Genomic DNA, 17,475 nt, shown 5'->3' with positions numbered 1-17,475 from the left:
TAAAGTAGATACTACAAATAGATATACTGTATTATTACAGATAAGCATAATGTATAACATTACTGTAAATTCTTGTGTACAACACAATAGATTGATAGTGTGTTTTGTATTGTTTTGAATACGAATAGACAAAGTAATCTGCTTTAAACTGTCATCAAAATATAAAAATTATAATAAAGAAATCAGATCTGATAAAAGCTGTACTGTCTATGCAGATATGCATCCAGTGTAAAACAAGCCGTACATATTTTTTTGAACAAATCTATTTTCTTCCACTGTGTGATTCGATAAATTGCTCTTGAAAAGATATTTGACTATATACACTTTTCCTGTTGTCTTTTTCATTTGCTGTTAAACAACAAGGCACGGTTTCATGACAGTAGCAACTTCTTGCCAATGTCTGAAGGGAATCAAAAGCCTCTTGGGAGCCTTTTTTTTTTTTATTTCTTTCAATCTGTTACACCATTTTTTTCTTCCTCTCTGTATGTGCTGTAATAATATACCTACGCCTGGTCAGAGAAATCCCTTTAAGTTTGACTCTATGCACTGGCCCTTTTTCTCCCATGAGAACCACCTCAAATGAAAACCTATGAATTTCCAGACCCCCAGTTCCAAAGTTACAATAACAACTTTCTAGCCCCAAGCTGTTTTCTAGTTAAAGAAAACATGTTTTTCTCCTATAAAATGTCTGTTTCCTTTATCTTCTTGTACTCTGTTTATTTTTTTAATTCACATTTGTCACTTGTTTTTTTTTCCACTAATAATTATTCCACAAGCTGTAACCCTAACAAATCCACATGTGAGAAAACATGCACTGTACCTCCTAGACACTAGTGACTGAGTGTCTGGTAATATTTACATTCGCATATGCCACCGTCCTCCCCCAGTCTTGTCTCTTTCTCACAATATATGTACATATGCGAGCTTTGAGTCTGTACCCAGGTGGTTCTTGGCCAGGCACTTGTATGTGCCAGAGTCAGAGGCTTTGGGCCGCTGAATGATGAGTGTGCCCTGAGGGTGGAGCAGTTCGCTACCCATAGGTCGGCCCTGTTCCGCCGCTGACAGAACTGAACGATCGGGCAACTCCCAGGTGATCTCTGGCTTGGGGATCCCAATGGCAGCGCAGTTGAGCTGGATAGGTGTCCCGGTCACTGCCCTCACACTGGGGGGTGGCCCTGTTGTGATCCGTGGAGGGTAGGCGATGATAATAACAGGGACAGCTAGCACAGCCTCCCCGGCATCGCTCCGAGCCCTGCAGATGTAGTTCCCTCGGTCGTGGAGAGTTGTATCCTGAACAACCAAAGTACCATTCTCTAGCAACTGGTAGCGCCCGAGGACTTGAGGCCGAGTAAGAGTGTGGCCACCAGGAATGGTCCAGTAGATTCTGGGGGTGGGACTTCCATCAGATAGACAATGAAGGAAGAGAGGTTCTCCAGACACACTGCGTATGATGCCCCTAGGCCTTGTCAGGATGTAAGGCTTCTGCCCGACATCAAAAATGATTAGCTTCTCTATGTAGCCCATTAAATTCTTGGCACCACAGCGGTACTTCCCAGCATCTTCATTGCGAGGGTTGTAGATGACTAAAGTCCCATTCTTAACTAGGTGGTGGTCACCAGTAAACCGTGTTCCGTTAGGCAAAGTCCAAGTGATCTCTGGCATTGGGTATCCATCAGCAGAGCAGTTCAGAACTGTGGTTTTCCCCATCCGAGACACAATACGTTCGTTATAGGGGTTCTTGAAGATTGGCCTTCGTAGTATACTGCTCACCTCGAGCTGCACCACCATTACTGCTTCTCCTCCATCATTCCTTGCCATGCAGATGAACTCGGCTGTATCAGTTGGCCGCACGTTACGAATCTCTAATGTCCCATTGTGGTAGACATTAATCCTGCTGCCAAAGTATGGTGCTGTCAGAAAGATGTTATCCGGCATAATCCAAGTGATGCTAGGCTTGGGATTGCCCTCAGCTTTACAGTCTATTAATTTCCTGGAGTATTTAGCAGCTACATCTTTGATTACAGTCCTGTTCTGCCGGTAACCATTGATCACTGGTGGATTCCCTTCTATATCAAGCTTGTAGACTTTTCTATTTTCTCCAGCAGGGTTTCGAGCCATGCAAACATACTCCCCAGCATTGATAAGCTTCACATCCCTGATATCCAGGGAGCCATTGACATGCATTAGGTAGCGTTCATTAGATGCTGCAATGACATCGTTGGTGGGCAGCAACCACAGGATCTTGGGTTTGGGCTCCCCAAGTGCTTCACAGTCAAAGCGGACGTTCCCTCCAGGCTTCACCCTGGCATATGTCTGGCTGGTTGGACGTATCCTGGGGGCAGCGGTCACCACGGTGATATGTAAATGCATCTCATCCTTGCCCACCTGGTTCTCAGCAAAGCAGGTGTAGTCCCCTTCCTCGGACATTCCAACCTGGAGAAGCACAACACAGTGATGTAAATTCTTTTGAAAATATTATGTGCCATTGTGGAGAATGACATGCCATTGCATACCTGGTTTAAGTAGAGAGTTCCATTGTCAAAAAGTGTATAGCGTCGTGCTCGTCCTCCTCCACTGCTGGCATCAGACTGAAAAGCGCTGTTGACAACTCTACCGTCTGGTAGACCCCAGGAGATCTCTGGCTTTGGTGCTCCTGACGCTTTACAGTCAACCTTAAAGTCATTACCGTAGGGTACCTGCTTCTTCCCATAGAGCTTCGGCTCTATCTTGGCTGGCTTCATTGACACACTGACCTTCATGAGTTGGAGATCATCACCAATTTTGTTTCGTGCCACACAGAGATAGTCTCCTGCATCTTTATCACTCACAGTGCTAACAATAAGAGTACCGTTATCCAGAACCTGAATTCTGCTGCCCATCCTGAAAGAAATACATGACAGAAATAAGATAGACTTAGTAATTGGAGAGGAAAGAATAAAGCCTGATCAAATATAAGTGAGCTGAGTTCATACAGTGGGATCTTTCCGTTTCATTGCGTACAATTAAATTCTTCACAGTTCTACAAAACGTCTTATTTTTTACACATCACAGTCATGTCCATAATAACAAATCATTTTTATATTACTACATTAAAATAGAATCCACTGGGAAACCACATAAAAAAAAAACTCAAATGAGAACAGTGTGGTTGCAAAGAAAGTCTTCAAATAGTTGAATAAAAATGAACACGAACAGCGGAAAACTTAATTACTGAATACTTAAACCAAAACATGTACATAAACTCACTAGGGAGGTTAAAGAGACTAAAGATGTTATGAACTGACCAGTAAACTGAGCCAAGGCTTTGGCAATGGATCAAAAAACACTACATTGTAGTAGGCATTGTTGTCATTTTGTAAATATTTCCAGTGTCAGCTGAGAATGTGCAGTATTTATGGAGATGGTTCTGAAGCTGATGTAGCAAGTTGGCAAAGCTTCCACTGAGTAACCATCACATCAAAACACTGACTTGATGGTCAATGCAGGAAACTAAAAATGACCAAACATACTTATTACTAAATCCTGAAGTGCAGAAGTATGACCCCCTGAAAACAACAAAGCTTATTTTTGGAAGTTCTGCATGGCCTTAAAACTGTTAAGAAATGTTGAGTCTGTTTTGTCCAAAATGTTAGTAATGTTCGTTTTAGCTTTTACTCACAAGTTTGCTGTAAATGCTTCTATCTATTCTTCTGTGCATTACTACCACTGATCAAGGGATTTTTACCTGTGCCACTGGTCCACCACAGCTTTAGAGGGCAGCCGCCAGATGATCCTGGGTTTAGGGTCTCCTGTAGCTGAACAGTTTAGTCTCAGCTGGTCCCCAAAGAACAACACTGTCATGCGGTGGGATGTCTCCACTATTTGAGGTGCAGACTCTTGCCTCTCTACTGTTAGAGTCACCACCCTTCTCTCTGAGCCAGTAGAACTGGTAGCAATACATTCATATTTGCCGCTGTCTGCTGGAGTTATATCCTTAATGTGAAGGGTTCCATTCCAATACACCAATATCCTTGAGTCTCTGGCAGGTCTGTAAGGTTGTACCATTGACCCATCATGGAGGACCCAGTGAATACTAGGCTGAGGGCTGCCCTGGCCAGTGCAGGGTAGCCACATGTCTCGGCTTACACCCGCTTTCACCTGTTGCCGTTTCTCCTCCACGATACCTGGGGGAGCTGCCACCACCTGCAGTCGGACTGTAGCAGTATCAGCTCCAGCGGGATTGCTGGCGATGCATTTGTAATGACCTCTGTCATAAACAGAAACCTGCTCAATTACCAGAGTCCCCTCAGCAGATACTGATACCCTTCCCTTCTCTGTGTTTTGACCCCTGACCTGGGTTCGGTTGGCCAGGATCCAGGATATCATGGGTGTGGGCCGACCCTCTGCTTTACATTTCATCTCCACAGTGTTTCCTGCATGAGACTTTATCTCCCGCATTTTTGCCTCCATGATGCGTGAGGGGTAGGCCACCACAGAGAGGGTGACAAGAAGTTTATCTGATCCGTGATCATTCTCAGCTAGACAGATGTACTGGCCACGGTCCTTAATGTTGGCATTCTGGATCGACAGCGTTCCATTGCTCAACACCTCAAACTTGCCCATCCTCCCCTTAACAGTAACGGTGCTTCCTGAAGGAGAGAAAGAAACATTCAACTTAAAAACATCCTAAAACAACATTTATGACATTACTAAGACAAGTACAGATTCAAAATTCTGATTCATACACATCATGAGTTAATAATAAAACAGACATGGATGATACAAAATTGCCCTAATACAATGTCACAACATACAGTATTTCCAAACCCTTTTGTCAAATAAAAAGAACCAACATTATGCTCCCTGCTCTTTGAAATATGAAAAACATTACAGTTGCCTCACTGAATTTAATTTACACTTAGCATTACCATTCCTACATATTGCTTATAGCTGCACCTGAATATAAAGAAGCAGTTTTCACATGGCTTTTAAAAGATGTTTACTCGACACCTGAACCCTTTCTGTTGTTATTCTAAATGATAACAATTGATAAAATATTTTCTTTACCTGTAGTTGAGGAGAATCGTTTCCAGGTTATAGCTGGCTGAGGGTTTCCAACAGCCTCACATGGCAGGAAAGCATCGGAGTTAGATAACACGGTGAAGCTGGCTGCATTGCCCCCAACTATCTTTGGTTTGTTCGTCATGACTTTTGTAGTGGGCTCAAAGCCAGCAATACTGGCACGTGTAGCATCGTTGCCAGAGAGATGATTATAAACACTTGAGATGGCATTGTGTTTGCCTATGTTGTTGTATGGGGCAGGGGTGTTAGTGTATCCCTGCTTAGCTGTAAGAACGGTCTCCGTATCAAGGCCTTTATCTGCACTGTCTCTGGCACCACTGCTCTGCACAGTAGGTCTGCGTCTCCTCATTGGTGGCCTACGAGTGGCGTGACCGGTGTTCCTCTGTGTTGGTGGTCTGATGTTGCTGTGGACTTTGGGTTGCGCTGTTGTGTCAGGCACTTTTGTGGTAATTGGCATAAATGTGGTGGTGGGGGTAAATGTGGTTGAAGGGATCAAAGGTGCCTTGGTTGTAGTATAGGCTTTTAAACTGCTGGATGTGCTCCAGCCAAATTCCTCATATAAGTCAGTCTCCTCTTTTGATGTTTGGGCAGTGGCAACAACTACTGGAGTTCTGTCCTCTTTCCTAGATGGTGTGTAAAGGGGCTTATAAAGTGAAACAGTCCGTTGTGGTAGTGTGGTTGCCTCCATTGTAGTTCCCATAGTTGTAGTTAAAGCCTCAGTTGTAGGGTGAAACTTAGTGATTGCAGGTTTCTTGAAGGGTCTCCTGCCCCTTAACGGCCTTCTTCTCCGCCCTTGCGGTCCTCTTTTCCCACCAGGCCTCTGTCTGATTATTAACCAGTTATCAGCTAGTCCCCCAGACCCAGATAATAAGGCTTCATCAGGATTTTCAATTGAAGGAGGTTTGACAGTAGGTGGGGAAGGCAGAGTATGTGATTCTGGTGGTGTTTCAGCAGTGGTGGCAGACTTGGAGTAATATGATGGACTGGTAGAAGTTAGATAGTGAAAGCTGGGTCGCACTGTTGTGAACTCAAAATCTGCAGAGGACAAGTCTCCATAGTCATCATCTAATGAGCCCTCTTTGCTTCCTGTGTGTCTGGACGGGGACAGGGTCTCAGGTTCAGGAAGGGACTTTGCGGTGGTGGACAGAGCAGCAGGGGTTGTGGTTGGGGTCACTGTTGTAGTTTCAGCTGTAGTTGAGGTTTTTGGGGTGATGGATGGCTTCCTTAGCCTGCTCAGAATATTTCCCCTCTCCTTGCTTCCAAACAGCTTATTCCATGGAATTCTTCCACGGATAATCTTAGAGACGGTTGTAGTAGTGATAGTGGTGGAGATTGACAATTCTTTATTTGTGGTCAAAAATGGATCCATTGTAGGGTCAAACTCAGGGGCATCAGCAGAGGTCATGTAACCACTGGAAACATCTGGCCTAGACTCTGTATGGGTGAAAGGGGCATTTGAAGTAATGTAATAGTCTGTGGTAGAAGCTGCAGTTTTTTGTGTAGAGGCAGGTCGCTCTGTTCTGTGTAAAGATGAACTGGAGGAAGCTGTTGGTGTGACCACCTGCAGATCAGTGGTTGCGGTCTTCTTTTTGTCTTCATCACAGTCTGAGGAAAAAAAAAGGAAAAGGAAACATATACAAAATATCAGGTAAAGAGGCCCACAGTAAACAATGAAGAAAAACTTGGCTCTATTTGCTTACAAAACAAGGCTGCTTACCTGTGGTCAGTTCAATTCTATAAGGTGCTGTGACATTCCCTTCCTTCTTTGATGAAGGCTGTTTAAGTTTATTGATCAAGGACTGTATGTTGGTGATCTTGTTGGGTTTAATTATCCTCCTGCGGCCTTGGAAGGTCCTCCTGCGGCCCTCTCCTCTGCTGTTCTTGTGTGGGATGATTTCGATCTGCTGCCGGGAGATGATAGTGGATCCTGCAGGCAGGTGTGGGGATTTGATTGTCTGGGTCGTGTGGAAGGTTATCTCATCTTGCTGTCTCTCTGTGGCGGCGACGGCTGTGAATGTCGTCTGGCTTTCTGGGTCTGTGGATGTGTGAATGACTAGCTCCACTGGGCCTGGGCCATCCCTCATTGGAGTGACATGAGGGTCTGTGGTAAACGATAGAGCCGCCCCAGTGGACGTCTCGAACTCTGCAGGTTGTTCTCCTGAGAACTGGAGCTGAGTTTCTTCTGAAGTGTCTGTCACAGTAAGTTGGAGAGTGACTGGGAGCTTGCTTAAGCCTGGCTTGGAAACTCTTTCCAGAGCATAAAGTTCAGTGGTCTCATCAAAACTAAAGAGGCCTGCGTTGTGTGATACTGTGTTATATGGTGTAACTGCATCACTTTGACTTTTACTCCTTCCTGTTGGATGGTGTGTGAATGTGAACTCCATCGGTGTAGAATCTGACTGCATATATGACTCTGTTGTTGGTGTGTTTTTATTTTCAGACACTTGACTTACATCAATGTGATTGCTTACTGTGGATTCCATGCCAACTGTTTGATGTGCCCCCATTGTTGCTAAATTACTATCCTGACTGGTCTGTGTGGTTGTAAACGTTTCAGGCTGCCTGTTCTCTTGTCCAAATACTCTACCTTTCTGTGGATTATCTGTAGTTGGTTTAACTATCTTTAGCACAGTGATGATATGATCTTCTTTATGATCCTCACCAGAGCCAATTTCCCCATCACCAGAAAGACCAGGGTTTGAGTCTTCATATTTTACCCCCTCTTTCTCTGTGCCAGTCTTCATTCTTGATCCATCTTGAGCCTTTTTCATTAGTTCAGCAAATTTCTGTGGGTCCACTTTCCTGGAAGCTTTATCAAACACCCTATTACTCCAGATGCGTCTGTTGCCGACTGTCCCCCTCCTTCTCTGTCCCAGTCTACCTCCTCCAGCCTGTGACCTGAGTCTGGGGTAAGGTCGATCTGAGGTGATGGTCCTGGATTCCTGACTAGTTCTGTCAGAGGGACTGGAAGAGGGGATCTCATTGAGTGCGACTGTGTTTTCAGTCAAGCTCAGGTCAACCTTGTCCTCCGTTTTGACCCCTGATCCCTCACTGTCCAAAACTGTCACCTTTTCAGACCTTTCTCCAGTCACTGTCACCTGAGACACAAGCAGATCAACTCCCAGGTGATTAGAAACCAAACACCTATAAAATCCTCTGTTCCTCGCTGTGAGACCCTGAATCAGCAAGGTTCCATTCTCATACACTTTCCTGTTCCCATGAGACTTGTCCAGTACTGAGTGGTCAGGGAGTACCCACTGTGCCAAGGCCTCAGGACTCCCTGAGGAACTACAGTCAAGAACCAGTTTTTCACCCAGTGGCATTGAGAGTTGGACGCCATTGACCTCTGCTTCTTCCACATCGGGGGACAGAACGGTCACTCGAAAGACAAGGATATCTGCATCCAGGTAGTTTGTGGTGATGCACCGGTAGAGGCCAGTGTCTGAAGCATCTGCGCCCCGCAGAGTGAGCTTCCCATCAGCAGAAATGATGATCCTCCTGTCCTCACTGGAGTAAGGAGCTCTGACCTTACTTCCATCTGGTAAAATCCACTCCAACAAGGGCTTTGGCTCACCCCGGATTTGACAGCTCAACTGCACCACACCACCTATGTTACAAATAAAATACATAGTTTATTACAGTTATTATTATCAGTGGATTCTTATGCATCAGTTAAGAGATTATTTATTTCATGTAGACTGAAGTAAAGGTAAAATCAGCAATTAAGCATCGATCCGTAACTCCCACCTGTAAGTACAGTGTGCTCAGTCTTGGTTTGATTATCTCGCTTGATCATGGTCCAGGAATAATGGTCCTTTTTAGGGGATGTGTTTTCCACACGTAGGTTGACCACAGACTGGTACTTAATGTGCAGAGTAGAGAAAGTGGTAGTAGTGCGGTCAAGCTGGAAGCTCACCTCTCCCTGCAGCAACCATGCAGGGGAGGCTTTAATCTCAGCCTCAATGTTTGTGTGAATTCCTTCCTCTGCCTCTTTTGTTTTCATCTGACTATACCTGTATACCATTTCTGGGCTTCTGGCCAGCATTACGCCCCTCTCCATTGTCAAGGGAGAGTCACTGTAGGTAGCCAGGATTTGCCAAAGCTGCTGTATGTGTTCATAGTCAATGTTACACACCAAATATGCAGTGATGCCAGCTGTAAGCAGAGTGACGTTCTTTCCCTCCTCCTCCTCCAAGGTTTGCGTCAAGTTCTCAAAAGCAGAGGGCCTCTGGACAGTGCAGGACAGACTGGCATCATTGTGAAACTGGTCTGTCAGCTTCATTTGTATGGAGCCTAATGGGGCAACGAAGTCCTTGGGGGAAACTGGAGTAAAGTCCCCCTCATTCAGGCTGATGTTTTTCTGCTTTAGATGGGGTTGGATCCAGGGTTTGGTACAAGTGAAGGCAACACCGGGGAGAAAGGATAGAGGTCTGTTGTGGTAAGGGGCAGGATTTTCACAAACAGGACACAGCTGGCCTCTTGGATATGTCCTGTCTCGCTTGCATTTCAGCACACCTGGAAACATTTAAATCAAGTGTGTAATACTGTTCAGTTGGTTGCGTGTCAAAAAAAAAAAAAAAAAAAAAACATTTACAATTTCCACATTATGGGCCAGCCAAACCAAAACTGATCAGTAAAATTTATGACCCAGAAAAGATCATCATCATACAGCATTGTAATTTATGAGTTGACTTTTACATTAGCCAAGTCATGAATGAATGGTATAACTTTTGTTCCTCCGTGTCTTTAGTGTTTTCTGTAGCCCTAGAAGAAGAAATGATCTCTGCCTCCAGTGATGTCTCTGCAAAGATTTATACGTTTCCTTTGGATAAGCCTTTCTCGCTTTGGTTACGATTCCATGCAGTATTAATAAAAAAATAAAAAAAACATTTTAAAAGTAGAGATGCACCGGCCGGTGACCGGAATTGGCCAGTTTTCATGTGCTCGGCCATGACCGGCGACCGGCAGGCCAGTCTGACATATGCCGATTTCATGCCGGTCAATGCTACAATTAACTGACAACATAAGTTATACGAGTTACAGTTCTCAAGGACACACGCACACACGGACGCGACAGCACAGTCTCTTTTTACTTTCTCTTAACTTTTCCGGCGTGTCCGCGCTATTCTCGCACATGTAGGGAACCTCGTGAATTAACCTGCAACATGTCAGCTGTTTGGAAATTCTTCAGCGTGTGTGCAGAAGATAACAAGTTTGCAATATGCAACACCTGCAAGGAAAAAGTAGGGCGTGGAGGGACGACACCAAAAACCACAATCACATTTTTTTTTTAGGATATTGGATGTGAAAATGTTCTAACATTGCACTTTGGATGTGTGTGAATTTCCCACACCAAGAGTAATTTATATAGTTCTATTTTATAGTGATCCATTATCTGTTAAAAAAAATTTCTATGTTCTGTGCAAAATGTTCTATTAAAGAAAAGATAGATGTGTGCTGTAAAGTGTCTAATATTGGTATTGGCTGGCCTAACTCAATGAAAATCTGAATCGGCCTAGAAAGTTGTAATGGGTGCATCTCTATTTAAAAGTCTAAAGTAGAATAACCTAGTAGTTAGCAACATTTTGCATTTTGTGAATTTGCAGGAACCACCCAGCCAAATTTGAATTAAGAAATCTAGAATGCTAGAGTAAAGGTATCAGTATCATATTAAACTAGATGACCTAAGGATCCCATTGGCACCAACCGTGTTAATGCTAGCTTTTTGGAAAGGGGGCTAAATAAATAGGCAAACTGTTATCCAGTTTGTCACAGACAGACACTCAGCGGCAATGTTTAGATGGTGAGTTTCAGTTAGAGTGATTGATTATCGCGTTTTATTGATAGCATCAGCTTACACAGCATCACCCTCCAATTGTGCATTATGCACTATATTTAATAGTGGTCGTAACATAATAGTTTGGGAAATGTATCCAGACATATACAGTATAGTGGTTGCGATTGCAGACGTGTATATCATATATAACTGGACTATTGGCTTTTGGCAGAGGTCTGCCAAACTAGCCATGATTTCTGGCCGCCTAAAAGATCCTGGACACAGACATGGCAAAAAACTGTTTAACGGTCTAACTCCACAATTCAGTACTACACAGTTTACAGACTTTTCACGTTTTCAAGAAGTATTTTCTAACATGTATACTGTGTTTAGAAAGAAATCAATGCCTTAAGAAAGAATCCCTCATTACTTGTAGACAAGCATGTAAATCTGTCTGATTGCTTTCAGACTATTCCAAAGCAAACACACACTCCTCACCTGTGTTCCTCTGTGCCCACACTGAGAACCACGTCATACGACAATCACATGTCCATGGGTTGCCATGAAGGAAGAGGTTCTCTAGCTGGCTGCAGCCTGAGAAGATATTTTCAGGCAGCGTGGTGAGGAGGTTGTCTGACAGGTGGATGTTTCTTACTGAGGACAGCTTGAACACCTGGCTGTGTCTCAGTGTGATGAATGTGTCTGGGTGGAGCTGCTGGAGGTGGTTACCCTCCAGTTGGACCAACTGTAGTTTGGTTAGGCCATAGAAAGCCTCTGGGCTGATGAACTCAATGTGGTTGTGGTCCATGTGGAGTCTCAGCAGACTGTCCATGCCCTTGAACGTCTCTTTTTTGATTTCCTTTACTTTATTAAAGGACATCTTCAAGACCTGTGACAAGATGATCGAGAAGTTGGAGATGTTTGTCAAAAGAATGTTGATTAAAGAGTATTAACACACAACAGCACATTATTGAGGGATACCATGAAATGAAGTCAAGACAGCAGAATAATTATTTAGTCTGGAAAAGTGCAAGCAATCAGTTATTGGAGAGTATCCTTTATACAAAATAAATTAAAGTGGAATATAATGCAATCCACTATGAAAGCCCCATAATAATGCTCTCCTTGTGAAGTGGTTCAATTTTTGTTAGGAATGAGCTCTTAAACGTACAATATGTAACTTTCTGCCGCTAGGTGTCTCTGAACCAAAACAATGGATTGTAAACACAGACGTTTGATGACGTTGGGAAGTTGCGTGATATTATAGGAGTTTTTATTGCTAAACACTATCATCGATTAGAATGCATCTATTCACGGACGAGTTTACCCATTGAAGTTTATTCAAGTTACGTTTAGTAATGTTTATTCATGTCATGATAATAAAATAGCTGCAGTTTCCCCAACATAATTAAGTTTTTCTTGATTAAATCTGTATTGGTAGCTAGCTGACCAGTTAGCTAGTGAGCCAGCAAGCTAACATTAGCAGCTAACGTTAGCAGGTTTTAGCTGCTGACTAATGATTAGCCAGCAGCTAAAACCACACTATTACAGTATATTTCACATGCCAATGTCACCTTTTGGATTTTACTGGGCGGACGGGGTTTGTTGTAACGCTAGCTAGCTACTCAACGAGGCTAAGAGACGGGTGTGGGTGGGGATTGCAGGGGGAATCTCCAGGTCGGCTAGGATGTTCGATTGCCGTTGTCAGCAGCAGGAGAACATCTCCCAACTGCCCGATCTCCCCCTTCACTTTTATGTAATCTTAAAGGAATACGCCACCGTTTGTTGAAATAGCGCTTATCGTTTATCAGTGCAAGTAATTAGGTTGTTTTTTTGTTGGCTCACTTTTACTCACAACATGCTAACCGGCAACATAGGATTCCATTCACTATGCTAAGCTAACTAGCGGCGGCGCTGGCGGTGTTGCACCGGACTAAAACAACGCATGCACAAAAAATGCGTTGGCCCACCTATCTACAGCTAGGGGATACCGTGATACGCCCTATTTCAACAAACGGTGGTGTATTCCTTTAAATATTCGTTTTGGTGCTTAACCCACCTTTTGTCGGGTTAATTTAGCTAGCTAACTGTAAAGACAGCTAAACGCGAAGGGGGGAGAAATTTGGCAGGGAAGAGATTTTCGGTACAAACACCGGTAGCGTTTACAGAGAAGTAGCTAGCTAACATTATGGCTGGCCGATGTTGTGACTATGATGCCTGGGTCTGATATTCTCCGTTTCCTGACGCTTCATTAAACTGCCCTTAGCGTCGTAAGCACCCGGCACCGACTGGGGCTATTGCTACATGTCCCGGCTGTGTTGTCAGCTATCATCCCGAATGAAGTCTCTTTGTGCCGGGGGAGTGAGGCAGGCAGACTGCAGTGTGCTAGCTGGCTAAATTAGCATTAGATTAATCGTCTATCTATACAGCTAACGTTAATGTTACTAGTGAACTTATTTGTGGGTTAGTGCAGTGCTGCTTTTATCCATGGTCAAAACAATCATACTACTAATAACTTTATGAGCGTGTTGAACGATGTTGTAACCCTATAATGTTATCCACCAAGCACTAGCTAGCATTAACGTTAGCTACTTGTCAACCAGCACATACAAGCTGGATTAATATTGATATGTAGCAATAAATAAGGTTTCTGCTGTATTACTGTGTTGAAAAGTGCACAGTGAACTTGTTTTCCAATATTAGAGTTTAAGAGATGACCTGTAATCTGTTCACAAGAGACTGACAAAATTATGATTTTACCTGTAAAGACCTGAGGTCTTGGAAGGCTCGGGCGTCAATACTGTGGATAGTGTTGCTATGCAGCATCAACAACTCTAAGTTCTCAAGTCCTGAAAGATCATTTTCTCTCAAGACAGTTATACTGTTGTACCTAAAAGCAGAGAAACAAAAAACAGACTTCAGCTTATTGGCTCAAATGTACCACATACTATTTTATGGAACTTAAGGAACAGTGTCATTTACAAGCACTGCACAAGTGTTTTCAATTACTCTTCCAGATTAGATCTCTGCTCAGGTTGAAGAACAGAGAGCTATGCTGGTACATTGATGATGTTACCTTTAATATTGACATATTGGGTATCAGTGCTGGGCTTTATACTTATATAATACTATATTTATATTTACTGTTCTAGCTAAGAAATGTGTTACTTTAATCATTGCTTCCTTTCACACTCAGAAAAAAAACCCAGAAGATATTAACTTATTTAGTTATTTTTGTGCCAAAGGATTAGTATATATATATATATATATATATATATATATATATATATATATATATATATATATATATATATATATATATACACACACACACACACACACACACACACACACACACACACACACTAAACATTTAGTATTTTCCAAAAGGATTTGTTTTGAAGTATGGAGGTTCAGTTAAAGGTCCTGCACTCCCACACAGATGTTTTGAGTTGAACTGGCTTATTAGACCTCTCCTCAAGTTTAACTTGGGCAGGGTTACATTGGGAATTATGCGAGGTCACCACAGTAGAAATAGTGTAGATATAAAAATGGTAAAGGTCTAAGTTTTAAGAGGTCAAAACCTCAGCAACACTTATACAACTTTATTGTAAGACCAACGCATTTCGGCTTGTGGCCTGAGGGTGGCACTGATGAAGGCCACAAGCCAAAAGGTGTCATACTACAAGTGTTGCTGAGTTGTGACCTTCTCCATGCACATTGGAAGTAGGTAAACTTGTGACAGAAACCCCAACTCTACTTCTTATGGTCTAGGTTTTCCCTCCCTGACAGGTAACAATAGACGGGAATCGGGCACAAACATGCCCACACAGCGATGAAGGTTGGAATTTCTTGCCGTGACAAGTCAATCTGTGTGAAAAGGATCTAAGGGATCTAATCAGGGGAATCAAGTGAAAACACCTGTGGGAGGTGTAACAAACCTGTGTACAATATCTTGGAAAAGGTGAAGACAAAAGCTTTTAGAATCTGTTACAAACTTAATGGCACTATCCGTTATCACCATCAGGTAGGCTACAGCAATTTAATAACCTGTTTACCTGGAGTACCATGTTTCATATTTCTGGGAGGCTAGTAATAGCACAGAAACTAGCTAGTGTCTACAGGACAGGTCGGGACTTTGGCTCTTCATTGGCGAGGGGAAACCGACCAGAAAGGCTAGCTAGCTGTGGCAGTTTCGCGGAGCTGAGAATCCAGTCGCGAGGAGCTAGCTGGTAGCTATTGTTGTTGTAAAATTTGCAATATAGCTAAAAATTGAATAGGTTAGCTAACGTTAGTTAACTAACTTGCTAAAGCTGACCTTAGCTAACCTTCACAGATTTTGAGTTAATGTTGGCTTGTTAACCTCTCTTAAATTTGAGGTAGGTTAAAGTTATGCTAACGTTAGTTGGTCAATAGACGAAACATTACACTTCTGTATTTTTTGACAGTTACTTCCTTTTATTAGCTACCAGTGATGGTAAATGGCTTTGTTAGTTTAGCTAAACTCTGAAAAGCCAGTAGCTAACATTAGTTTTTTGTAATGTTATTCCTGCTTATAAACATTTTGCAGTTGACAGTCTGTGGTTTAGCTAGCTAAGTCAATCAATAATAAAAAAAAGTCTTCCCCAAGAGTATCTGCAAGTTCTCCAATCATCTGAGCTGGAAAAAAAAAAGGGAAGGCTCACCCGAGGTTAATTCTTTCCACAGCTGGCTGGATGTGGTCAGGTATTGCGGTCAAGTATCTGAAGGTACAGTGCAGTTCAGTGGGGACGTTGCAGGCGCATGATTTGGGGCAGTCACCGCTCGACGGCAGCACAGCAGCCAAGAACAACAGAGCCTTCAGCAGCCATCTCCACAGGTATGAGGCGCTGCAGCCACACACACTCATTGTGCACGGGCAAGGAGGGCTAGACGTTGTAGGCTACTGGACCATTAATGAAACCCACCTGGAGAGGGAAGCACGGCGTGTAGAAGCGTTACTCCAATCATGTGATATATAGCTAAATATATGATGGATTGGCAGATAGATGGGTATGTGAAACATCAAACTACATAGAGCGCTAATTCATCTGCAAATTCCATTAACCGACGCGGGTAAAGGCTAGATTAGTACAACGTTTTCCCCTGTAAATTTGCATCACGTCACTCAACTTTTATAGGCATTAAGGACATATTTTGATAGGGCAAACGCGAGGATGGTAATCAATTCAAACTGAGAAAACGTCACATGCAAAATCTTATGCAAAGATACTACATGTTATGTCTATATACAATTGTTATACTATGCATATAATGTATTATATTGATAAGGCAGGGAACAAATATTTAAAAACAATCTAAATTACCTGCGGTTTTCTTCAACGCACTTGAACAGCTGTAGAAAACTGAATGTAAAAACCCCAATGAAAAGTAGTAGAAGGTCCACATACAGTTTCAGTAGTTCTCCAGTTTGATTCCTCAGACGAGTCCACTGTGTCTGAGACGCAGAGGGACGGGAGTCATTTCTGTATGAGCGCCTGCAGTGAGCGCACACTTTGGTCTCCTCCGCCCCCCTGTAATCTGCTGTAATGTAATCCTAGAGTTACTGCAACCATGAAATACTCAGGAAAGTGGTCTGCTGCAGATACCACGCTCCATAACACTCCATCTAAAACTTGTCTGCCAAGACAATAATATTTGATTTATGTTAAGTTTTTCACAGAAGCACCTATACCTCCTAGACGAATAATCTAAATGCTTAATGTGATTTATTAGCAATAGATTGTGAATTAATTTAAGCTTAATCTTGACTCTCTCATAAGTAGTACGATTTTTAAATTTGGACATGGTAAGTGGCCCAATCTTGTCTGCATCACAAACTCTTTGTTAAACTCTTTGTCAGATGAAAGCACCATGGGGAAGGACAAACGTCTTAGAGATTAGCCCAATAAGCATTTTATTTTATTCTTTCTCTCCAGATTTTTTTTTGTGGTCTGCTTATTTTTAATAAAAAGAATTATTCCCGGCATGTAGGGGTCAGTTTCTCTTTTTTTTTTTTTTTTTTTTTTTTTTTTTTCCTCTTATTCCAAAATCCAATTCTTTTGACTACTTTGTTGAATTCCAGGAGTCCCTCTGTGCTCACAAATCAGCATATTTGGAGGCAAAGACTTTCCCTCCACATTCTGTTAGTGGATATGTTAGATGACTGACTCTTACATCAAAGTAGAAATAATGGTGAATTTGCAGTAGGTGTACAAGGGTATTGGTACTCTTTTGATATAGCGTAACACCCCCCAAATGCCTACATTTTTAGATCTTCGTCTTAAAATCAGCATGTTGTTTATTTGTGGCCGATTCACTGTGGCTGTCATCAACATTTCTTCCTCTCACGAAGCTGCTCGTTCACCACATCTTTCATCCATGCCATTTACCCTCAACACACACACACACACGCGTGCACGCACACAGGCACATTTGCAGAGGGGAGAATTTTGGAATGTGCACTATCTTTAGTAACACAGAAGACTGTTAATGACTACAGTATAACCTTTCAGTCTTATTCAAACCACAGAGGAACAAGCAAAAGGATCTGAACTTCATTTTAAATGTGTTGGTGGACTAATAATTTGCATGGAATGAGGGTTTATGGGGATCCCATA

At 42.7% G+C, this 17,475-nt stretch overlaps 2 protein-coding genes across 5 annotated transcripts in view; one reads left to right on the top strand and one right to left on the bottom strand.

Moving 5' to 3' along the window:
* igsf10 (immunoglobulin superfamily, member 10) lies at positions 1-15,775 on the bottom strand. The gene is made up of 9 exons (XM_028572014.1): positions 15,523-15,775; positions 13,598-13,727; positions 11,336-11,726; positions 8,809-9,576; positions 6,779-8,668; positions 5,047-6,666; positions 3,725-4,628; positions 2,514-2,880; positions 1-2,433 (listed from the first exon to the last, which is right to left on the bottom strand). Exons 1-9 carry the CDS (start codon positions 15,723-15,725, stop codon positions 901-903), a joined length of 7,806 nt encoding a protein of 2,601 aa, XP_028427815.1. The 5' UTR covers positions 15,726-15,775; the 3' UTR covers positions 1-900.
* aadac (arylacetamide deacetylase) overlaps positions 14,486-17,475 on the top strand; it is a 33,233-nt gene continuing 30,243 nt past the window's right edge. Inside the window, exons 1-2 of one of the 4 annotated variants that reach the window (XM_028572046.1) lie at positions 14,486-14,563; positions 15,545-15,695. The gene's annotated coding sequence lies outside the window, so the exon portion shown is untranslated. The other 3 variants (XM_028572037.1, XM_028572055.1, XM_028572028.1) reach the window with 3 other exon arrangements.

Source organism: Perca flavescens, chromosome 3 (assembly GCF_004354835.1).
Source record: "Perca flavescens isolate YP-PL-M2 chromosome 3, PFLA_1.0, whole genome shotgun sequence".
In the NCBI taxonomy this organism is placed as follows: domain Eukaryota; kingdom Metazoa; phylum Chordata; class Actinopteri; order Perciformes; family Percidae; genus Perca; species Perca flavescens.
The sequence above is the reverse complement of the archived record's forward strand: the minus strand, read 5'-3'. Positions and strand labels throughout refer to the sequence as shown.